Source organism: Medicago sativa, chromosome 3, assembly GCF_051527215.1.
Source record: "Medicago sativa cultivar Bolivia chromosome 3, Bolivia_mono, whole genome shotgun sequence".
Classification (NCBI taxonomy): Eukaryota; Viridiplantae; Streptophyta; class Magnoliopsida; order Fabales; family Fabaceae; genus Medicago; species Medicago sativa.
The window spans coordinates 69583145-69609423 of record NC_140751.1 but is presented as its reverse complement, the minus strand read 5'-3'; the positions used below and the strand labels follow the sequence as shown (position 1 = coordinate 69609423).

Genomic DNA, 26279 nt, shown 5'->3' with positions numbered 1-26279 from the left:
CTAGTTGTTTGGATGTTTTTTTTTTATGATAATCCTGATTAAAAAAAATGTGTGATAATATCTTGTTTCTTGCCAACGTTTTCTTGATGAATCTTGTGTAATTTTTACCCAAACTTTGATCATGTATTTTTGTTACTATGTGATATGGATGCTTGAAATTTGATTTTGTGACTGGTCTACCTCTGGAAATGTCTATGATTTTATTACTTTGAGTGTTTAAATTTTGCTTTCTTGTTTTACAAATAATGCGAGTATTCGTGTGAAAATAAAGTGGAAAATATGCCTAAAAATATGCTAGGAGGTTTGGCTTGATAGGTCCTCTTAATTCTTGTGTTGGGACTGAAATAAAACTCTTTGGGAACTTGTTAAAATATGAGGATTGTAGGTCTTGTTCAAGCCTTGCATTGTTGATGAATCTTTAGGCCTATTTTGCACTATTTTTGCCATGTTTTGTAGTATTTTTTTTCTTACTTTTGTTATAGTGATGTTTCCTTGCTTTTATCTCTTGATGTTATCATGTGCTACTAATCCTTTTTGTTTCTTGTTTCATGTATCCCATAAGCTCATCTCATTTCATATTCTAGTTTAACTTTCTTGCAATTTATATTTCATACCAAATTTAGAATGTAAACACTTAGGATTTCTTGTACTTTTACTTTTATGCAATTTTAATTTCTTGGCAAAGAGGCCATAGAATGTATCTAGGGTATGATGTAATAAGGACAATGGACTCTAATGATGTACACCGACACAAGCACCGACACATGCACACACTTCACTTTAGCTATATAGTTAGAATATGCATGTTTAGATGTATGTTTAGGATTGTTTGTTTAGATGAATGTTTAGGCTTTATACTTAGAAAAATCAATTTTCCAAAAAATGTGAACAAACTTCACTCAAACTATTTTCCAAATAAACCTTGGGATCCAAAATCCCATTGTATTTTCTTTTTCATTTTCTTAATCAAATTTCAATGAAAATAATCAAACTTGGACTACATTTTGCAAATGACTAATTCAACCTCACAATTTCCCAATCTCATGCCCTTGAGGCCTCTTTCTATTCTTCAAAATCCATTTTCAAACTTAAAATCAACCAACAAAAACAAAAACATTTTTTGAGAGAGAACTACGGTGAATTTGATCCCTTAAACGGGCACGTAGGCAAGGAACAAAATTCCTTCAATTCAAATAAAATAAAAATCCAAAAACATTCTTCTCCCTCCAATTCTTCACTTAGAAACTCTTAGGTTTAAATAACATCTTTCAAAATAGTATTTAAAAATAAAGCGCGCGCGTAGAAATTAAAGACGGTTCCTATAGGATACTATAGTCGTTATGGGTGCCTAACACCTTCCCGTAGCGAAAACAACTCCCGGACCTCGATTCTCAAGGGTTTTGCTTACTTTTTCCCTTCCCAAGAAAAAATAAGATATCACCGGTTTAAAAGGTTCAAACGTAATCAATGTTTGACACCCGAAAACCAAGATAAAACAATGCCTTCTTCTTGAAACTCTTTACCTTGATTGTTTTATTTCTAATTTAAGTGAAAATTTAAAGCAAAGGTGTCATGAGCAAATAAAATGTTTACGACTTCCGTATGAATATGAAAACTATTTTGTTCATAATGATGACGATGATGATGATGATGATTCTTATTGGGTCGGTCAAAGTGAAAATATGATTGATCATTCAAATTATCTGGGCCGTGAAGATGAATATCATGATGAAGATTCTGAATATGGTGGTGCTATAAGTGATGATGATGTATTATTCTCTATTGCTTGGCATGATTTTATCTCCAAGAGTGGTGGTTACTGATCAACGTTGGTCCATGAAGAGATACAGATATTATTTGATTATTGATGTTGATTTGAAAGTACTATTACGTTGAAGACATGCAAGGCTAAATGGTTTACTTTTATAGTGTCAACTTGTATTCTCTGCTCCCATGAACCTTGTACTAAGTTGTGGTTATCATGTTTTATTAATCTGTATGGGTTATCTATGTTTTTGTTACCTTATTATTTCGATTTTGCATTTTCTTTGATAATGATCAATGTTAGTACTTCAAAGACATCACATTGTTTATGCAGGTGTAGGGTCGTGATTACTGTGAGGATTATTGTTATGGGTATATAGAACCATATGATTAATCTCCATTGTTATGATTCATTGGTAGCTCTGGTTCTCAATTTTTGATTTGCGATTCTCAATTTTAGACTCATGCTTAATTAGTGTTTCTCAATTTTAGATTCACCTTCAATTTGCGATTTATGATTTGTAGTTTCAGAAGTTGACAAATATGTAAACCTTAATAGGCATAAATTAAGTGGCTCTAGAACTTCGAAACCATGTTGAGAATTCAGAAATTTGATTATGTTAAACTTGTGATTATAGGCTATGTTATTATTTTAATCAATTTTTTTGGGTGGATACTGTGAGAAAACATTGAGATTATTATGTCCAACTGCAGTGAAATATTAAAACTTTGTTGTATGTGAATAAGATCAATGTTTATTTCAACCAGTATTGTAATTTAAAAAATGTTGAGGCTATTGTTGAATAGGATATATTATGAGAGGAGTCATACAATGATAGCACTTTGATCGTGCAACTTCTCTGTCATAACAAGAACATCAAGCTTTAAAAATAGCCTAAATTTTAGATATTCTAAAGCACACAAAAGCAGTCATTATCCGGTCAACGTGTCTGAGAATATCTTACTGCATCCACATAAGCAATTCGAGCATACAATTTGAGTTCATCGTAGAACAAGAACAGCTCCATTACGGACATGCTCATTAAAACTCACTCACAAAGCTTTGACGATTTAAATTTATACATCAGGTAAGAATAACTCAATAAAGAGCTGTATCAGTATCAACCAATATACAGTTGATGAAAATATATGCTCTGATAAAATGGAAAAACAAGACTGGACATTTACCGTCCTAGAGGAGGGGGCGGACCCCATGACTTCATTATATATTGTCCCCTCAAGTATCTTATTCCAATTCTAGGGGTGTGAATAATGGTTCTTCTGATGTGGGACTTTTCGATCCGGGCCACTGCATCCCAATAGCCTTTACCTAATTATAAGGTTTGGTACCCCCACCAATGGTGTTCATGGCGCTCTTGGAGACTTGGCTTTGAACTCGACTGGGTCGAAGGTGAAAATTACGGAGGGAGAGGTGTTTGAAATGTCAATGCAAGTTGGTAATTGGCTTGTCAATATTAGGACAGGTTTGTGTATTAGAGATGGGATTGTTGTCTTGTCGATCTCATCTTATTCTTCGAAAAATGCTTTGAAGCCCAAACTTTTTTTCCTAGGGATTTTCTTCCCAATACGAAGAGAAAGAAGCGTCGAGAAATGTTGGGTGTGAAAAAACCTTTATTCCAAGACAAGGGTAACAAGTCCAAATAAGGAGTGGTGACAGGAGTTTCTCCATCAGAGATGGCCTCTAGGAGTTTGCTGGTTCCTCGACTCCTAACATATGAATATTTGTCAGGTACTATATTGTTTTTATTAGCTTATGTCTTGAGGAATGGGTTCCAAGCTTCACTCCCTTAGTGACGGAGGTGTTTTGGGGTGTTGTTTTGGTGGTTCCTCGATTTTAGGGTACTTCTTCTCCGAGTGCTCAACATCATGTGCCTACTGATTCTATTTTGGCGGGTATTCCTAGCGGTCCACATAGTTTTTTTTGTTATCAGTTCTTTCTTTGGGAGGAGGAAGGGGTTTGGTTACTGTTTTGGTCGAGAGGATGAGGTTGAGATTGATTGGATGTTGGTCTATGAAGAGAAAAATGTTGTAGAAAAAAGACGTAGGTTAAGGTCCTAAGTTTGTAATAATTTTCTAAGTGATTGTGCACTTTTGAATTCAACAGAATTTTGGAGGACTAAAATATTCTAACAAAATTATAAGGGGACTAAAACGAATAATAGATATATTTATAGAGATCAAAAACATATTTTTATAAGATTATTAGTATTTTATATAAAAAACAACATTGATATTTATACACCCTTATCTCCAAACATTCATTTAACACCTCATTTTCTTTTCGTCACTCTCTTCCAATCACATAACAACCAACTTATCAACCACATCATTGTCTTAATCTCTATCTATCTCAAATTGTATACACCTCTAAACAAGAAGTGAATTAGAACTTATGGTTACAAATAAGATTCCAACAACAGATTAACTCCCTTGCACATGAACCTCCACACTCACCAATTGGTTTACTAATTAATAACATACATATTCCAAAAACTTTCTGATTCCATTTTGATCACCCACAATTCCTACCACTGACAATCATTCTTATAAGTAGACTCCATTTCAAATTAAATTGAATAGTATTTGTTCACCAAAAAAAAGCTGACTAGTATTTTTTTTTAAAGAGCAAAATAAATGAACAAAACATAACAAATTACAAGTGGTAATTTGACTGTACCACAAAGTACATGAAACCAAACTGCCAGCTCCTAAAACAACATAACAGCAACAGCCAACAACCAAACAATTTCAACAACTCTAAAAAGACAAGAGCAATGCTATTGACAGATGCTTTGACAAAATATGTATCTCAAATTAAGTCATTTTGCAATATCAATGTAAAATTATTCATGTTCTTCCTAATTTACCTTTGTCTATTCTCTTTTCCCTGCACTTTTTTATTCAAGGTTCCCATATAGTAATTCATTGTACCTTCGCAAAAACCATAACTCATTGTTCCCATATAGTAATTTAGGATTCCCATAAATTCATTTTACCAACACAAATTGTGATTTCTTTAGACTCTCTCCACAAATGTATTCACGGTTCCATATTTTAATCCACATTAAATTCAATTTGGAACCGTGTGATTTAAATGATTCAGCCGTGCATTTCATTGCTTTGGAGTAATTTGAACGGAGGGAGTAACATACATTAGTAATTAAGCCAAAACCAACAAAATTACTCCAAGACACAATTGTGATCAACCATATCAACTCGCTCACAAGAAAAAAAATTTAACAAAATAATTGAAGATTACTACAATTAGAAACTTATAACATGGTCAACAACTAACATGAACCACATCAATGGAGGGAGTAGCAATTATGGAAGAATTTTTTTAGAATAAAGATGATATTTCTGTTTAAATGTGAGGTTAAACAGTTACTACTCAAAAAACAAGTAGAGATTGTATCTAATAAATAAAGCATGCAAGCCACACATGGACAAAATTGACAAATAACAAACAAAATACGATTTTCATTGCCTTAATAAAATCATGAGCTTAATTAATGAGTCTCTTCAAAGGATCACCATCCGAATATTCACTATGAAATGAAGGGATGCAACTAAATCAATTGCAATAGCCTCATACATATTTCATCATCACTTAGATCTTCACATTCAGAATAATCATAAGTATCATAAGAATCATCAACCGATAGAGAATCCTGGTAAGAAACATTATCATCATCATAGTATTCTTCATAGTTGTTCGTATATGGCAGTCGTAAATCCTTTATCTGCTCAATGCATCTTTTACTCAAACTTTCACCCAAATCAAGATGATTACATTCCTTAATGTCAAGATATTCAAGAAGAGGACATCCGTCAAGAATAGCACGAAGCCCAATATCAGTGAGCCTGTTTCCTTTAATATCAAGACGACATAGACTAAACATTGTTTCTGAAATAACAAGAGCCTCATTATCATTAGCACCCAGAAAATTTGCATACCCGAGTCCTTCTCTCCCAAATTCGAGTGATTTTAAAAGAGGGCAGGATTGGCCAAGGGCTTCAAGAGAATCCTTTGTTAGGTTGCATAGTGAAATGTACACTTCCTCTAACTGTGGAAGCTTTCTCACAGCTTCAATAAATCCTTTATCCGAAATTCTCATGCATTCATCAAGTCGCATGCATCGTAGGTCGTTGGCACTGTAAAATTTCAATTAAAAAATACTTTATACAACAATAAACACAGATCCTTCATTAAGCAACAAAATATCTAAAAAAATAAAAAATCACAAATAATGAATATTATTAGCCAGTTGAAGACAAATAAAAAAGACGATATTGATATAAAAAATTACTTATCAGCAATGTATTCAAGGAGATCATCAGAGCAACAAGATTCCATTTCAATGTCTACAAGGTGACCGCGACTTCGTTCAACAGCATAACGAACAATCTTTTCAAAATTCATATTATAGTAGCGGTAACGGTAAGAGCTATTGTATATCATGCGGATGCTACGCCACATGTGAGGATCCTTACAAATGTTCCACCATAGAGAACAAACTTGAGATGCACTCGCTACGATTTCAATGGTGTCAATCCTCTGAAGGATGTTTGCTGTAATGTCTCTTGGGAGATCAAGCCAGTTTGGAACATTTGTAGGGATAGAACAAGATGCCATCGTCTCAATATGCAGAAGATACAGTCTAGTGAGCAATGGAACATTTATTTATAGTGAAAACTAATTGTCCTCAAGGAGAAATAGTTTTCAATGAATAAACTTTGGAAAAAGATGTATTATCACGCGTATACGCATAATAATCAAAATTATGTTTCCGATGATAATCCAAAATTGCTCTGTTTCCACTTTCCAATAAATGTTATCTTGAATTTCCTTGAAACTTGAAAGGACAATTTTCACCAAACTGAAATCAAATATAGGGAATTTGTTTGAAAATACTGCTCTCTTGAACACGTCAAAGTTAAATGACACTAGGGCTGGCAATGAACCGAACCAACTCGAAAATAGTTCGATATTCGATTCGATAAATGGTTCGTTGAACTTGGTTCACGAACCTAATGAGTCGAACTTGAGTTGAAAATTAAGCTCGTTAAATAAATGAGTTGAACTTGAACTAAGAATGGTTCGACTCGTTTGGTGTGTATATATATATATATATATATATATATATATATATATATATATATAATTTATTACAAGCTTCTTCTAATAATTATGCACTTCTTTCACAGGAGTTATTACTAATTTGAATAAAAATCAACGATAATTCTAATACATGAAAGTGGAAAAAAAAGGTTAATACCTTTACAAGGCTTTTTAAACATACATATGCATAAAAATTGTCCCACATCGGGTAGTTTTGAAAGTATTGAGAGGAGGAGTGGATATATGAGCCAGCGCATTTCGTTCACAATGTAAAACCTACCGTGGTAGTATATGCTACAGTAGTAAATACAAAGTGCTACCTTACTAGTAGTTTTATTTAAATTATATTTTTGTTTTTGTAATGGTCAAAGACATATTTTTGACACAAAAAAAAAAAAGACTTTTCAAAAAAAAAAAACTCTTAAAATATGCATTTCGAGCAAACGAGTTGAACCTAACGAGCCGAACCGAGTTGTTCGTGAACTTTAAACGAGCCGAACTCGAGTTAAAGAAAAGGTTCGTTTCGAACTCGAGTCGAGTTTCGAGCCGAACTAATTCTTATCGAGTCGAGTCGAGCTCAGACAGGTTCGACTCGACTCGACTCATTTCCAGCCCTAAATGACACCAATATAGGGAGTTTTTAAATATTTTTAATTTCAAAAATCATATTTCAGATTTTTTAAATTGTTTTTTTAATTTTTTAATTAAGAGAATTTACACATCAGCGCCATGTGACAAAAGTTGCAGAGTCAACAACTGTCGCATAGGCGAAAGCATGTCCAATCACCCATAAAATGGGTCCATGGACTATTTTAAAAGACACAATTTTCTTTGTTTTTTTTTTTTTGAATGGCAAAATATATATATAATAGAAAGATAAAAAAGAGTTTACAAAACAAAGGGGAGGCACCAAAACGGGACCCCACAAAACACCACCCCACGGAACACCTCCGACCCCACAGACGGAGCTAGCGGCACACCCAAAGACCCCCAAAAAGGAGCCAAACACCAAGATAAAAGCCACAAAAAGGAACACCAAGAAGCGGAGAGCCAATCAGAATAGGAAGGCCATCAACACCTGCAAGAAAAGAGAACACAAGAAAAACCCCGAAAGCCACACCGGGAAGGAAGGGGAGATACAACCCCACCCACCCCCACAAGCAGCCCCAGGAACACCTACCACCACAAAACGCTACCGACTCAAACACAGGACAGGTTGCGCCTCCCACTCATAGAGAGAACAGGAACTAGCAGGGCATTTAGCCAGGAACCACTTCCAAGCTAAGAGTTTAACCCTATCCACCACTGGCTCCTCTCGGAGAGTACCACCAGCAAAGATAAGGTCATTCCGGGACGCCCAGATGGTCCAGATAACAGCATGCCAAACAAGAAGCAAACCTAACCTAACTCTCCTCCCCCGTCCTAAACCCGTAAAGGCCTGAAACTGCTGGGCTAGCCCCAGGGGCATCACAAACTCCCAGCCCAGCCACCGAGACACCTGATACCACACCGGGAAAAAAGATGGACAAGAAAGGAATAAGTGCACCGAAGACTCAGACGGATCATCGCAGAAGACACAACCCCTCCCATCAAAGGGAAAATTCACCCCGAAAGACACAATTTTCTGAAAGGGTATATTTAAAAAAATAAATACATGGACTAAAATTCAAATTGGTCATATTTGCAGAGACTATTGACATATTTTATCGATAAATATTTTTTTTTGACTATCTTACCGATAAATATATTTAGAAATTTATAGATGGTCTTATAATTAGGCTATATTTAGATTGATAGAGTGGTAAGTTATTAAGTTCCATTGTTTGGATTAGCAATGAAATTAAGCTTGTTTCTTTCCGTCCAATTTTTCAAATAATGGAATGGAAACATTATTCATATTCAAACAATAAAATGAAATCTTTATTCCATTATGTTTCGTTTTCTTCATTCCATTATGTTCCATTCTACTATACTCTATGTTCCATCCATACAAGTAAAACCTTAGGGACAAACATATATATGTTCCAAAAGAATGCATGTTGTAAGAACATTATTTGCTTGAAAATATAATTTGATGAGATCAGCCTTGGTCAATACCAAAATTGATCAAATATACAATGAGTACCATTTATATCAAGTCTGCAAAATGTAAATGGTAGAAACAAGTTTGATATTTAAAATTGATTAAATATGATATTTTGGTCCATGTTCCATTTAGGACCCAAAAGGAAGGAGTCTAAAATAATAGAGGTAGAATTTAAACAAATATTATTTTGTTTGTAGTCTTACTCTCTGTTGCATAAGACCTTCGTGTCTTTAATCTTGTTCATGTTGTTTGAATGTGTGCAAAAAAGACGTGTATCGTAATGAAAAATGAAACAATTTAAATTTTTGGAATTTTGAAATATCATGGCAGAATTGTTTAGATCTAGTGAGACATTGAGCTTATAACTAACTACCGAAAGAAATCGTTGTTTTCGTTATAGAGGGAAAATCACGAGGTGTTGGTGAGTAAGCTAGCCAATACAAATCCTTGGTTTTTACCAATCACATCACTTTTCGTAACACATAAGTACAACTTAGATGATAAAAGACTATAGATATTTGATGTGTTGAGACTCAGACATTTGATATGTTGAGACGCGGTTTAAAATTTTTCACTTCTCTACACTCATGCAAGTTTTGCCGCTAAATCTTTGATAACAAAAACATAGTTGATTGCAGCTGAATTCTTAATGTTCGATTCATTAATCCAAGTAATTACAATTACTTAGTATTTGCATTATTAGTCATTATTGTCTTTCTCAATAGATTACCTAATTATATAATTATGAGTAAATTACACTCCCCTCCCCTAAAAGATGCTTGAATTACACTCCCCTCCCCTCTTTTGTTAAAATGTACACTTCCCTCCCCTCTTATTCAAAACATATTAAAAAATATTTCACTCCCCTCCCTTGAGAGAAGCTTAAATTACATTCCCCTCCCCTCTTAAGTTAAAATCTACGCTTTAGTCCCTCAATAATTTTTTTTAATTTCTAATAATCTAGCAAAAAAATTATCTGACACACTTCAAAGAAAAATAGCAGTGCGGGTTCATTTTAATATAATCAAATTTTGAATACATATCTTTCTCTATTTTTTTTATTCACAATCTCATTAACATATAGTTTTAAACCCTATTATAAAATATGAAACAACCAAAAATAAAATTAAAATATATGAAAAATTAGTAAAGTCGATTAAGTACGGTTATTTAAAAGTGAATTTTATAATCTATTAAAATAAAATACCATGACTTGGAGGTTTTTGCTTGGAGTATATGTTTTCATATTACTCGTTGACAGCAGAACATTGATAATTGGTAAATCATCATCTCCGGTTTCAAACATATCATTATCCAATGAAAATCTGAAATTCCATGACAGAACTTTTCAAGAGAAAAAATAAAACTAAATATTACCAATAATTCACATTTCTCTTGCATTGTAAAAACTTTTTAAAACTGGAAAATCATTTTCCTGTTTTGCAGGGGTGTGGCGATGGGGTTATACAAATCATGGCTTCTCATCTAACTTATAGTGTTCGAATATACTTGAGAACATGGTTGTTTTTACTCTTCTCACCAAGGTAGAAGAAAATAAAGGGTGCTTAGTTCATCTAAAAAATCCAAATATCTACAGTCTCAATTTACAGCTCGATCAAGTCCACACAATAGACAGCCTTCTCAACCAGAAAACCTTGCTCTTGACAATGATCTGCCATTAACAGCAAATATCCAAAGACATCAGTTAGAACTCAAGATATATATTTCATGACAAACACATAATCACACGATCTCCACAATACAACACCAAGAAAAATGCTCAAAAAACATGCATTTCACTTTACATTTAAAGATACATCATCATATTTAACTATTGAGCAAAGATACAACCCATAACAAATTCTACATGATATATTCCATCATTCTGTTAAAAAAAATCGGGGCTAAGTTTCATGTACAATAATAATCTTATATCTGATGGAAGAAAGCAAAACAAAAGTTACACACATATCGACTGCCAATTGAAAAGGTAGCTAAAATAGAGCTACGTCCATACCATTGTTGGTTTTTCCTGAATTCAGTAAGCACCGGATATATGTTCTTAAAGGCTGTGTAAATCTCATCTCTCGAGTAAAGAAAAGAAAATGAAAATATCAGTCAAATAAATCAGAAAAATAACAACATATAAATTACATTGGTATATCTCAAGATCATTCATTACCTTGGTTCCTTTCAGATGAATTTTTCCCGAGTCGAATATATATAAGACTATCTTTGGTTGCTTCATTTCATAGATTAGCCATGGAAACAGCACTGGGTTATACTACAGCAGGAACAAACAAGCAAGTTCAATATGTGTTTATCATCCCTTAAAACTTACAAGTTCTAGTATGGAATGAAATTAGGAAACCAACTGCACTTGAGCAGACGAAATTGAAAAGGGTTCTTTGCATCCATTACACTTTACCACACAAAAGCATCATAACTGAAAATAGTATACTAGTTCTTCTTCTTCCCATTCTAATTTCGGAATGGATAGCTTTATAAAAAAACCAAATTATTGATTCAGATCAGTTTCAAACTAGCTTTTAAACTCGGATCTGGCAGCCACTGAACTAGTTAAGATGTCAGATCAGATTTGCAACGAATAACCTTTTGATTAAGTGTAGTTCCCAAACGGACCTGGCAGCCACTAAACATAGATTACTAAATTGAACGTTCACGTAAAATCCAAAATCGTTTCAGTACAGTTAGCCGCAGCATTAAAAATTAAACCCTAATTATCCACATCGAACCCTGATCACACCATCTCCTTTTTACAAACATTAAATCCCAAACCCTAACTCCAATCTAGACATCTTAATTTGCATGAACTCTTGTAGTTCATTCATCTTCAAAGTGGAGGCTCTCTTGCCAGTTCTGTTTACTAAGGTTGAAGAAGGTTAGTTTGTATGCAGATTGCCGAAGTGAGCCTCACTGTCATAGATGAATGAAGAACTAAGGTTTATGAAAGTGAAGATGAATGGTAAGATCAAGGTTATTGAGGGTAACTAGTTAAATTTTGTGTACTATGGCTAATTACAACGAGTAGATTTTGATTGAAACATTCGATTTAGCAACTGATGTTTAGTGGCTGCCAGTCCTGTTCACGAACTGGACTGAGTCAAAAGAGTTCGGTTAGTGATCCGTGTTTAAAAATTCAGTCATTTGTAAAATACTTGAGATCAATTAAATAATTCAAGGAAACACAAAAATCATGCAAAATGTTAATGAAAAGTGTGGTGAGCGATGATAATTATATGTAACATAAAACTCATCACAAGCCTAAACATGCCCTCATAAGATTTTAAAAAAAATAAAATAAAAACTTCATGTCATTGACAACAATCTAAAGAAAATATCGCATGCTCCATAGGACCAGAAACACTACTGGTTACTACCACAAATTGTTGTCAAGACCGATTTTCCACTAAATTCACCTGGCAAAACAAAAAATGATCGCTTCATTTTGCACTTACACTAGAGCAAGCGGCATGGGAATTAGCAAGACGTTCAAGGTGTATGGGGAACTTGACATCACAAGAGCCGACAATTTCCTGAATCTTAAAATCCTAAAGCACAATAGAAAAGGAATTAATCAGTGACCAAGAAGTGGAGATTATGTGAGAGTAGCCGTACCTTAAATTTAGTAGGGAAGCCCATCTTCCGGATGATTGCTGCATACTGAATAGACATGGCAAAACAACCCGCACCCGCCGGGTCCCACCCGCCCTCGCCCCGATTTTAACGGGGAAAAACCGAATTAACTGGGTCCGGGGAAAACCCGGAGGTTTAATGCGGGGCCGGGGACGGGGCCGGGGGATACTCACACCCGCCCCGCACCCGTATATGTATTAATTAATCTCTTGAGTAAGAAAATAAGAAAATATTATAACGAAGGATATTATCCATTCATGAGAAAAAGTCCACGACCTTCCAAAGGGGAATCTCCTTATCTTATTCCTTTTTATATCCTAATTTTACTACCTTGCTGCTAATGAATTCTAATATGGTGAGCTCCAGGGTGCCTAGTATACGTGTTGGACATGAGTACCTAAATTAGTTGGATGAATAAGGAAACAACCACATGTGTTGGCCCTGCCAAATTCAATCCCTCGAGCACCGAATTCTATCTTCATCACCTTATTATTCTACGTCTTTCGATGCGGTTGCGAATGTTGCGGCGTTGTTACAGGTGTTGAAGGATAAGATTTTGGTTCTTGAGAGTGGTTCTAGTCAGAGTAGGATAGTGCTTGAGGAGGAAAAGGAAGAGGAAGTGGAAGTGGAAAAAAAAAGGAATCTGTTGAGGTTGTAAAAGAGATTGTGGTTGTTGAGAAACCTGCTGCTAAGGTTGAAAAGAGGACCTGTTTTGAGAACAGGTTCTGAAGGAGAAGAGGCTCAAAAGTTGCAGGTTCGAGGGAAACCGTAGGTGGGGGTGGGGGCGGGGCCGGGGAAACCCGTCCCCGTTGGGGGCAGGTCTGGGGGTGAACTTTCTATCCCCGTCGGGTCTGGGGGCGGGGGCGGGGCTGGGTACCATCAAACGGGGTCGGGGCCGGGTGTGTTAAAACCCGCCCCGCCCCGTTGCCATGTCTAATACTGAAGAAGGAGGCAGAGAAATTAGAATAGTATTATTACAAGGAGTTTATTTTTCTACAAACTACAAAATGAATATGTTCAACACAAACTAACATTAATGGCAAGGTTCTCCGGTATAATGAACTTCAAATTAGAAGCTTTAATATAGACGACGATAAAGGAATGAGCTTAGAAAAGGACATTAGTATACCTTACTTGCCGCCAATTTTGACTGGCTCTCACTCTTAGCTCCAGTACAGACCTAACATTGGAAATTGAATATAAAAAAGCTTAAGAAACATAAATCCATTACAAGCAACATGCTAAAATAATGTTATTGTCAGAATAGCAATAGATGTCCTTCAAAAATAAAATAAGGCAGTAAAAAGGGATCATATTGTAAATTCTGCAACTATATTACAGGCACCAGTAATGCTAAATGAGTGGGAAAAGGACAGGATTGTTTATGAATTATTAAATACAGCATTCAATTGGCATAAGTAGTGCAAATGCGTGTCCACCGATCTCATTTAGCATGATTAAGTAAAACACAAGATAAGAAAAGGGAATTCAATACGAAAACCATACAACTCCAAGTTAATTTCCAATTTTATACACATTATCTGGGATAGATCACGGTAATAACTATAGAATGGATTACCGTAACAATAAAAAAAAGTGTATTTTAAGTACTATACAAAGAACACCTAAGTAAGGAAATGCACCTAAGCTTTGTCCAATAAATTTTTCACACAATGAAACTTAAGAAATATCTATACTACTGAAATAACTTTTTTGTGCAGAATAAATATTGGGGTTTTTCCATTATCCTCTCTCTCTTAACATAGTGTATGTGACTTGGAAGAGAATCCCTTTTTCATCTCATTAGTCATTACCAACCATACCAAGTCTGCTTGTCTATGACTAGAGGTTTGTCTCAATAGAGCAAAACAACCATGTGTGCCCAATCACTGGTCTGCTACACCTCCCCATCAGGGCAAGCATATGACAGCGCATCTGATCCCATTTCTGGACACCATCACTACAGTCCTTTCAACAAAATAAGTTCCAACCACACCAGTCACCACCTTAGTGGCAGTATGCCTCCTTATCCCTCCTGCATGAGTACCATTATAATTGCAATTCCCGTGATTCAATGACAATTCTGGTAATACATGCCTTGATTCCGGCACACAAAAAAAAAAAAAAAAACCAAGCAGCAGTTGGTAGTGAAATTGAATATTACATTCCATCTAAACTATACAGAAGTGTATCTTATGATTCTATCTAAACTATAGAGAAGTGCCAGAAGCAACAAAAGGAACATACCATCATTCCAAAAGAATTGATTTGTGCTTTTGATTCTGGTGCCCTGATCCTCATAATCACAGCAGGATGACGCTGCAAAGATTTGAATCACATACATCAGCACTGCAGACAAATGACCAACGATCATGATAACATATCAACCATGTAAGTATGTAACTATTGATAATTGATTTCAGATAATAAAAGTGTACCTCATAAGTGGTTGACAATTTGATATCAATGGTAATACTCATAAAAAACCTTATAGATCAACCAAGCTTCTCTAGATCTTATAGAAAGACTTAAGTTTTTGAAAAAAACAAGATGACCAAACCCAAACTAAACAAAATCCTAATCACGATTAATAAACATAACTTGCCTGGGGATTGTACTCTGCGGTAGGAGCTTGAAGCTTGATGGAATTAAGGTCCAACTTACAGTCCAAATTGACAGTCGACACAATATTTCTGGCAATAAAAATACAAATAGTATACATTTTTAGATATGCTAAAGCACACACAAGCAGTCATTATCCAGTCAATGTATCTGAAAATATCTCACTAAATCCACACAAGCAATTTGAGCATACAATTCGAGTAGACTGTAGAATAAACAGACACAAAAAAGGGGCATCAACTCCAATGAACTCCATAGTGGAATATAACACCCCTCCCCTATGCTCATGCTCATTAAAACTCACTGCCTCAGCTTTAATGACTTAATTTTTTTAATTGGGAAAGAGCAGTCCAAAAACAAGAGGTACCAATAAAATGTGCATGGAATTATATGCCGTGACAAATACGAGAAAACAAGACTGAACATTTACATTTACAGGTAAGTCTTATGCAAGACAGTTTCTATTTAGAATCAATAATTTTCACTGCAGGGGTGGCCTTGAGCATAGGAGGGAGGGGTGGCCGCCCATGACAACATTTTTTTCAATGATTCTATTGAAAATATATTCTCAGAGAACTTTGCTTATGAATAAATCTTTTGCAATAAAAAATGCAAAGAAGAAAGACATCAAAATAAACGAAAAAGTTTAGGACAGGCGGCGGCTCTGTCCATTGGACAAGAGTAAACCACAACTGACAACCTGAGTTTGCATAACAATAAACCTCGTCAGAAATTAGAAAAAAGAGTCAATTTTATGGTCCATTTGCATGTTGTATTCTAAAATAAATATCATACGTGTGGGGATCACTTAAACACGAACACCAGACACAACAGAGACAATGCGACACAGTAAATGTCGACATAGTATATCAAGATACCAAAAAAAACTCAAACTCATTAGAGTCAATCAAAACATACAACAATAAATTGAAAGAAAAATGGGATACTGACATAATGGTGGGAACAATCCCAGAAGAAGGGTGCTTTTGTAAATTCACAGATTGGTTCCCTTCCATTTGATGAGCAACGGCGTGATAGGGATGAACTAGAGATGACGCTAGGCAGTGTGAGCAGAGGCGAACTTGTGCGTGACAGAGGAACTACGGCGTGAGAACTACGGCGCTGTTTCCGGTAGGAGACTTGAATAGGTCTCCTACGGTAGGATACATTAAAAAAGATTGATTTTTTTTTTTGTATAACAAAGATGATTTGTGGCACCATTAGATTAATGGAGAACACAGATCTTACTATAATCTCTCTACACTAGAATTTTTTCACGCTTTCTTCAACCTCTCCACCAAAACAACCCAGAAGAAAAAACACACTTTCTTCCTCTTTCCATTCTCTCCTCTCTTCCGCCGCCGTAAACAACCCAGAAGAGACTCCATTGTTTGGGAACCCAAATAGAAGGACCCTCTTTCATTTCATCCAACATTATTTATAAACCATGAAATAAAAATCAATTAAATCTCCTTTATCGGATTCAATGTCTCTATTCAAGAATGGTTTAATTATCTGTAGCATGGTGAAGGAAAAAATGGATTTTTACATGACTAGAAAAACTGCATCGACTTTGTTGCTGTTATGTTACTGTAAATGGATTAATTCATGTTATATGAATCAAAAATGGGTTTAGCTTCTTATTAATTATATCCTATGTTATTCTCTGCTATGAATCTGCTATGAATTTATGTTATGGGTTTTTTTTTCCAATAGAAAATTAATTGAAAATGAGTTTAGCTTGTTATATGAATAAAAAATTGAAAATTTAAACCATAGTTGCTGCAGATTTGTGGAGTAATTGAAACTGTAGATTTACATGATTGAAATTGGTATATTAATGTTCTGCATCAAAAAGTGTTAATTTTATGAGGAATAAACAAATAGAGAAATAACCAGAAGAAGAATGAATGGTGTGATGGGTGTTAGTTATTTGATGAAAGTTAATAAGAGGAAGACAAGAAAAATAATCAAGTGTAAGCAGACAGGGAGAGGGAGAGAGAAGGATGATGGAACATAGGGTAAAAAAATCTAGTATTAAGAGAATTTGATAATACTATGGTCTACAAAAAATATCAAATACATCCAGCGGTTATCATCCATTTTACAGACAACAAAAAAAAAAAGTCAAGTCTCCTACGGTAGGAGACCTAAAGAGGTCACCTACCGTAGCCTTTGCCGAGAACTACCACGTGTTATAATTTCTAAGTTTTAATTTACATTTTTTTAAACAAGTAGTTTTTTTTTTTTTGTTGTTATAAATTGATTTTTGAAGTCATATAAAATTTATTTATACACTAAATTTGTTATAAGTGTTTATAGTTTAACATTGAAGTGGTAGATCTAAGTTTGTTTATGACATCAACATAATTACTTACTCACATTTTCTTTTTTGTTTTTGAATTTAAACCTAATTTTACATATAAATATTTCATTAACGATATTATAAATTAAAGATTGGTTTGTAAGAACTTTGTTTATGACATCAACATGATTACTTACTCACATTTTCTTTTTTGTTTTTAAATTTAAACCTAATTTTACATATAAATATTTCATTAACGATATTATAAATTAAAGATTGGTTTGTAAGAACCATTGAGTCTTCGTCTCACTCGTATCAAATCCTAGCTACTCTAATGCTGGGTGGCACTTTAGTGACTTTGTGTTGGGTGACTTTGGTGACTTTAGTGTATTTTAGATGAAAGAGAATGATGATTGAAGAATTAAAATAAATTATTTTGATGAGAGAGAATTATTGGTTAGGAGAGAGATAGAGACAAAGGCACCCAAAGGCACCAAAACCAAAGGCACCGAAGTGTTACCCTCTAATGCTCGTGCAATTTAGCTTCTAAACATCATGAACTCAAACTCATTAGTTCGCTCTGGATCTTATAAATTCATCTTTCAGCTTCATTGCTTAACTTAATGGGAGATAACATCGGGCTTGGTTTCGTACTCCCTTAATCCAAAAAGAAATTCCACAAGCAAGGAACCAACCTTTTTTTGACGATACTAACGAATGGAAGAATGAATCTGATGAGCTCCAGTCTGGACTCTCATTGGTCAAACAGTCTGTTAGTCTGTATTTTCGACAGGCTATAATAAATGCAGTCAATGAAGTTTGACTCAAATTTTGAAGAGGGTTAATGAGTTTCGACTCCCTAACTTAGTCGAATTATGGGATTTAAAGAGATTTGTTGTCTTCATAATGTTTGGTTCACAAGATGGAGTCAAAGAGAAGCAAATCGACAAGCAAGGATTTGTCGATGGGAAGATCGTGCCAGATCAAAAAGTCATGCAACAGTTACCATCGAAGGATCTTATTTAAGATTCAAATTGTCTGTAGTGGTTATTGGCAGTTACATTCAAATGTTTCTGTGTAGGTTACTTAGTATAAATAGTAATTTTTCATAGGAAAAACGGGTCACAATTCAATCATACAGAAAACTTACGCTCAAACTATCCGCATTCAGAGAGTAACGAGTAACAAGTCACAATGTATGAATCTGTGTACCAATTTACATTCAAGTTATGCAATTTAAGTTCATTCCTTTAAATTCCTTGCAATTTACTTTTTTCTTAAAGCAATTTACTTTATTCCATTGAAGATAATCTCGACTGATTCAACCCTTTGTTGTATTTTGACAGTTATATTCATATTTCTATATAACAATATCAAGAACATTAATCACTTTCTGGAAAATAACAAACACAATATGTCTTAAGATTTACTGGTTGATCTTGCAAGCAACCATTTGTAAACCAGCGGTTGTTTACCAAAAACCATGGTAAACACAGGTGCAACGAGCCAAGAGATAATAAAAGTACACCAGAACAGAAGAGAGGGTCCAATACAAAGACAACTTTTTTCTCATGAAGCAACTTTGCAAGAAAGGAGTTAGTTCCCTCTGGGCTCGACCCATGAAAGTATCAATTTAACATTAAACACCTATGAACTGGATAATACACCTATGAACTTTAATTTTAAGAATGGTGAATTTGAAAATATCAATTTAACATTAAACACGCACGTAAACATTTTTTAACTGAGCTTGATGAAAGAATGATCATGGTGCTCATATTTTCGGTGAGACCTACGTTACCCCCCTTCTTGACAATTATAACTCAATTTTAAAATGAAAAAGATGAAGATCACATGTTGAATGAAGAAGTTTAATGTTCTTGAGATGAAAATGGTAACTCGTTGTAACAATATTTGATTTCTTAACTTGTGCCTTAAGGGCACAAGTTAGCTTTTCCCTATTTAGTTTATAACATGATTATAATGTTGGGTTAATTATGTTTGGGTTAATTATGTTTCTAGTCCCTATAAAATAGCGATCTTGTAAGTTTAGTCCCTACTTAATTTTAATAGCATTTTTAGTCCCTAATTTTGTTTTTCTGTACTGAGTATTAGTCCCTACTCAATTCAAATTTGTTTAATTTATGCTTAAACTCTTAAATTTTTGAACAATTTTTTGCAGACATGTTTAGAACATTACTAAAAGTTCGTCCGCAAAAAATTATCGCAAAATTTGATTTCTACATCCAGATTTTATTACTTTTTATCTTTAACTTTTGTCGTTTTAAAAAATTCATATTTAATTCATTTCATGTCAGAAAATTCTAAATTTTAGTAAACGAACCTTTCATAGTGTTCTAATCTTGTCTCAAAAAAATCGTTCAAAAATTTAAGAGTTTAAGGATAATTAATCAAACTTTGTTTTAGCAGGGACTAAAATTATAAGTAAATTTTTTTTTTTATAGGGACTAAAAATGCTATTAAAATTAAGTAGGGACTAAACTTACAAGGTCGCTATTTTATAGGGACTAGAAACATAATTAACCCATTATGTTTTAGGTCCCTGTAAATAGGCGTGTTTCCAACATTAGTCCCTACTTAAATTTTATTAAATTTTTGGTCCCCAACTTTTTTTTTCCGTTAGCAAAATAGGTCATCGCTGTTAATTGTTGCTGATTGAGCAAACGGTGAAGCACACGTGGATGCCACATCTGACTTTTTTTTGTTGGGTTAAATATGTTTTTAGTCCCTATAAAATTGAGGCATTTTAAGTTTAGTCCTTACTTAATTTTAATAGTTGTTTTAGTCCTTACAAAAATACTATGCACTCAGTATTAGTCTCTGCTCAATTCAAATTTGTTTAATTTATGCTTAAACTCTTAAGTTTTTTAACAATTTTTTGTAGACGTGTTAAGAACATTACTAAAAGTTCCTTTGCAAAAAATTATCGCAAAATTTGATTTATATGTCCAGATTTTCAACCATTAGATTTATAGTTTCCACAAATCAACGTCATCACCCGCGACATCGTCAACCATCTCACTATATATCTATTGAATAAAAAAAACAAAGGAAGAATAAATAAATGACTTGTGGAACAAGCTAACCTAGAACAAAAGTGGCGCAAAATATTCAAAAAACAGGAGTGTACAGTGGCGTGACTTAAGTCACGCAACACATTAACTCCTTGCGTGATTTAAGTCACGCAGCCTTTAACCCTTGCGCAAGTTAACGTGCGCACCTTGTCCTACTACCTACGAAAAACAGATGAACCAAGCACAAATATCAGCAAAATGAGATGAGTTTTGATGATACAATACTTGATATTTGATGTTTGATGAGCGTAGAAACTTGCTTCTTGACGATTTGCTATGGTTTGGGATGAGGATTTTGACCCAAAAATTCGCACTTTTTGGGTTTTTGAAGGTGGAGGGAAAGAAAATGGTGCTTGGAGTATATGGACTGATGGGTTTTGTACGAAAACAGTAACTTTGCGTTACTTAACTCACGATGCGTGAGTTAAGTTGCGCAACGTTACTTAAGTTGCGCAGGGGTATTTTGGGCATGGCTGCAGGGCGTGAGTGTTTTGTGCTGGGGGAAGAGCAGTAGTCTAGAACCAATTCCTAGAATTATGAAACCCATATTATTTTGAACCAACCCATATGCTCCCATTTCATGCAAAACTAGTGGCAGTATACAAGATGCCTACAGATCAACCAAGGAGTAATGCGTAATTCAATTCTACAAAACCAGATTGTATTGTGAGGGATGCCTCCTACTTATAAACACCTTTTCAAGTTATAGTTTATTCCTTACTTAATTTTAATAGGTTTTTTAGTCCCAACAAAAAAAAATTACTTCTAATTTTAGTCCCTGCTAAAACAAAGTTTGTTTAATTATCCTTAAACTCTTAAATTTTTTGAGACAAGTTTAGAACACTATGAAAGGTTCAATTACTAAAATTTAGAATTTTTTTAACATGAAACAAATTAAATATGAATTTTTGAAAACGATAAAAATTAAAGATAAAAGTAATAAAATCTGGACATATAAATCAAATTTTGCGATAATTTTTTGCGGAGGAACTTTTAGTAATGTTCTTAACACGTCTACAAAAAATTGTTAAAAAACTTAAGAGTTTAAGCATAAATTAAACAAATTTGAATTGAACAGGGACTAATACTGAGTGCATAGTATTTTTGTAAGGACTAAAACAACAATTAAAATTAAGTAAGGACTAAACTTAAAATGCCTCAATTTTATAGGGACTAAAAACATATTTAACCCAACAAAAAAAGTCAGATGTGGCATCCACGTGTGCTTCACCGTTTGCTCAATCAGCAACAATTAACAGCGATGACCTATTTTACTAACGGAAAAAAACGTTGGGGACCAAAAATTTAATAAAATTTAAGTAGGGACTAATGTTGGAAACACGCCTATTTACAGGGACCTAAAACAAAATTAACCCTATAATGTTTGAGTCTTTTTTTTGAGGGGATAATGTTTGAGTTTATTGTTATTAAGTTTTCTACAATAACACTTTGTCTTAATCATGTTATTAATTTTGAATTCTTAAGAAGTGACAATATGACTATGGATGTTCGCAATGCGGTTTGGTTCGGTTTTAAGCCTAAAAGTCGTCCAAACTATAAGATAAATAAACATGCAGATTGGTTTGGTTGACTTTTTAAATGGAACCAAAACCAAACCAATGCGGTTTGGATTGATTTGGTTGTTGCAGTTTTTTGCAAGACAAATTAAATTTTTGTTTTCAACGTTAAAGTCAATTTAAAAGTTAATTAAAAACAACTTATTTTCAACAATGTTTTAGATTTGATCTAACATTACAATTTTATTTTCATCCTCTCATCAACATAGACCAAATTAAAAACATGGACCCAAAAACAATCCTCTTCGATAAGAAATGCAAAAGTCTAAGATTTTATAATTCTATAAAAGTTCACGTTGAGTTTCTATTCAAGATATATCTAACATAAACATCTATGCAAAAGTGCAAGTATAATAATTAAATTAAAACACATATTTTTTTTTTGGATAAGGCAAGGAATAGTTGAGGCATAAATACAATTAAAATCACAAGCATAGAAAAAAACTTAACAAGAGAAACACTATGTCTTAGTAAAAAAAATAAAAGAAAAAAAGCATGTGATTCTATAAAATTTCTCATTGAATTTCTAGGAGTACTAGGTTTGTGACCTAAGTTTGATTAGTGTTGCGGTTTGGTTCGGTTTCGTTTGGTTGCCAAAATAAGAACTGCAAATCAAACCGAACCATATTGTCAAAAAAAAAAAACGAAGCATACGGTGAGTAAAAATATGATCTGAATACATCCGAACCAAATGCAATTTTTGCGATTTTCAGTTTGGATTGGTTCGGTTTATGGTTTTTTTATTGAGTTTGTTGGGTTTTGAACATCCCTAACTACTCCCTCCGTCCCTTAATGTAAGCCCCCTTTGCTTTTTTCACATTTCTTAAGAAAAGCTGTTAGTGTAATTAAAAGAAAAGTTATAGGACGCGCGGCTCAGTCCATTGGACAAGAGTAAACCACAACCTGAGTTTGCATAACAATAAACCTCATCAGAAATTAGAAAAAAAAGTCAATTTTATGGTCCATTTGCATGTTGTATTCTAAAATAAATATCATACGTGTGGGGATCACTTGAACACGAACACCAGACACAACATAGACAATGCGACGTTGACAATATAGTATATCAACATACCAAAAAAACTGAAACTCGTTAGAGTTAATCAAAACATACAACAATAAATTGAAAGAAAAATGGGATACTGACATAATGGTGGGAACAATCCCAGAAGAAGGGTGCTTTTGTAAATTCACAGATTGGTTCCCTTCCAATCCTTGTTCAGCCATTTGATGAGCAACGGCGTGATAGGGCTGAACTAGACATGATGCGCAGTGTGAGCAGAGGCGACCTTGTGCGTGACAGAGGAACTACGGCGTGAGAACTACCACGTGTTATAATTTCTAAGTTTTAATTTACATTTTTTTTAAAGTAGTTTTTTTTTTTGGTTATATAAATTGATTTTTGAAGTCATATAATATTTATTTATACACTAAATTTGTTGTCCTTGTGAGCTTAACTCAGTTGGTATGGACAATGCATAATATATGTAAGGTCCGGGGTTCAAACCCCGACCACTACAAAAAAAAAAAAAATACACTAAATTTTGTATACACTAAATTTGTTATAAGTGTTTATAGTTTAACATTGAAGTGGTAGATCTAAGTTTGTTTATGACATCGTTTATGACATCAACATGATTACTTACTCACATTTTCTTTTTTGTTTTTGAATTCAAACCTAATTTTATTTGTTATAAGTGTTTATAGTTTAACATTGAAGTGGTAGATCTAAGTTTGTTTATGACATCAACATGATTACTTACTCACATTTTCTTTTTTGTTTTTGAATTCAAACCTAATTTTACTGATAAATATTTCATTAACGATATTATAAATTAAAGATTGGTCTGTAACAACCATCGAGTCTTCGTCTCACTCGTATCAAATCCTAGCTTCTCTGATGCTCGTGCAATTTAGCTTCTAAAACACATAAACTCAAACTCATTGGTTCGCTCTCGATCTTATCAATTCATCTTTCAGCTTCATCGCTTAACTTAATGGGAGATAACATTGAGCTTGGTTCTACACTCCCTCAATCCAAGAAGGAACTAGCTTTTTTTACGACACTGACGAATGGAAGAATGAATCTGATGAGCTCCAATCTGGACTCTCATTGGTCAAACAGGCGCAATGGACCAAATAAACTTCCATGTCAAACACACATAATACAATCAAGTGCTTCTTTTGGGAACTCTGATTCAAATCACATCCAAGGTGTAGTTAGGAGTGTATCTTGGAAGTCCGGAGTGTATCTTGGAAGTCCCCCCCTCCTTGGCTCGGTTTCTCTTAATGTGGATGGTAGCGTGTTCAAAAAATTGGGTTTAACAAGGTTTGGTTGCTTATTCGAGATCATGAAGGCTATTTTCTACGTGGTTTCTATGGTAATATTGACCCCTCTTGTATTTTATATGCTGAGATTCTTGCACTTTATCATGTTCTTGATTTGTGTTGGTCGACTGGTTATCGACGAGTTATTTGCTATTCAGATTCCTTGCATGTGATTCAGTTGGTTCAGGATCCTCTTAACATGTTTCACAGATTTGGTAACTTGATTAGCTTAATTAAGAAACTCTTAGTCAAGATTGGATTGTTGATTTGTGTCATACTCTTCGGGAAGGCAACATTGCTACTGATTGTTTGGCTAAGTTATGTGATAAAAGTTTTGAGAAATTAGTGCTTTTAGATACAGCTCCTCCGAATTTATCCTCCATGTTGCTTGTTGATGTACTAGGCATCTCTTTTGTTAGGCATTAAGTTTTTTTTTTTTTTTTTTTTTTAGTTTTTTCTTTTCTTTTTCTCTTTTCCGTTTGTAACCAAAAAAATAAAACAAGTGCTTCTTTATTAACAAAAAGTACATAATAACAATAAGTTATAAGCTACAGGACTAAAAAGGATACCAAATATCAAATCAAAATATTAATTCAATTATCTGTATTTATCCTTATTTATTAATTTTGTTACGTCTGCAGCAACTTAACCTAATTTTTTCCCGCTCATTTGCTTTATTAGGTTTGCAATTATTTAACCTAACAAATTTCATCTAAAAAAACTAGACCATCGACCCGTGCTAACGCACGGGTCATATCAATAGTAATAATTGACAATGAAATAAAAAATAATATAAAAGTGCGATGGCAGTTCATTTTATAATGAAACATCTACTCTGCGAATATAACATAATATTGAAATAGCATGAGTCGTTTAACACAAAAAGTTTGACACTTTGCTAATACCTTTAAAATGAACATATGTCGGAAAAAATATATTGTACAACGAAGTACTACACATTACAAAAAACTTTTTTATAAACCACATTCGACGTAACATTGGTATATTCACCGTCTTCATAATTTATCAAGATCTTCAAACCATCTCTTGAAGTAACCCTTGATATTGCAACATACAATTGTCCATGTGAAAAAACAGGAGAAGGTAAATAGACACCAACATTTTTTAGTGGCTAACCTTGGCTTTCGTTGATAGTCATTGCAAATGAAACAATTAACGGAAACTGATCTTGGAATATCAATGTTGATAGTTTTTTGTTATTTACAAATGATATACTTTATTTATTAATTTTGTTTTTGGTGCATCATATACTTTATTACTTATCCTCATTGAACATGTAACACATTCTTTCGGTCTTTGGAGTGCATTTTATCCTCCAAGCATTTCTTTAGTGTTTAATGAATCATCATATTTTCCTTTCTTTTCTTATTATACTTTTAACTTTGGATATTATTTCTCAATTTCTTCCACAGATTTTTCTTTTGATAGTAATGGTTGTTAACCAAGGACTAACAATTCTTGTGTCTTCCACATCTAGAGTGGTTGTTGCCTGTTATCATGAATTAGTTGTTGCCAAGTTATACTTATGTCAATCGACTTGTATATTGCATATGAGCATCTTTAAGGATTAACAAAAGTTTATTCTCTATGCTAATGGCAGTTCACTTTCATAATTGATTGATTCGCACAGGACATAAATTATAATGTCATAAAAAATATGAACATAAATTTATTCCTCTCA

The 26279-nt window shown here is 33.8% G+C and overlaps 2 protein-coding genes across 4 annotated transcripts; both read right to left on the bottom strand.

The window, feature by feature from the left end:
• Positions 1-5237: 5237 nt before the first annotated feature.
• LOC146939646 (F-box protein SKIP19-like) lies at positions 5238-6491 on the bottom strand. Its single transcript, XM_085753210.1, has 2 exons — positions 6096-6491; positions 5238-5940 (listed from the first exon to the last, which is right to left on the bottom strand). The coding sequence occupies exons 1-2, from the start codon at positions 6419-6421 to the stop codon at positions 5355-5357; spliced, it is 912 nt and encodes a 303-aa protein (XP_085609336.1). The 5' UTR covers positions 6422-6491; the 3' UTR covers positions 5238-5354.
• Positions 6492-10338: 3847 nt separating this feature from the next.
• LOC146939645 (TATA-box-binding protein-like) lies at positions 10339-17290 on the bottom strand. Of its 3 annotated transcripts, none has more exons than XR_015031742.1 (9): positions 16224-17290; positions 15256-15343; positions 14898-14969; positions 13780-13830; positions 12633-12677; positions 12473-12565; positions 11176-11277; positions 11011-11079; positions 10339-10665 (listed from the first exon to the last, which is right to left on the bottom strand). XR_015031742.1 is itself a non-coding variant. In XM_085753212.1 (9 exons), coding segments are annotated over exons 1-9 (591 nt in total). In that variant the 5' UTR covers positions 16289-17290; the 3' UTR covers positions 10367-10664. The 3 variants fall into 3 exon arrangements, 2 of the variants coding, with proteins under 2 accessions (XP_085609338.1, XP_085609339.1); XM_085753212.1 differs by having other exon boundaries at positions 10367-10665; positions 11011-11084; XM_085753213.1 differs by lacking the exon at positions 12633-12677 and having other exon boundaries at positions 10367-10665; positions 11011-11084.
• Positions 17291-26279: the final 8989 nt, after the last annotated feature.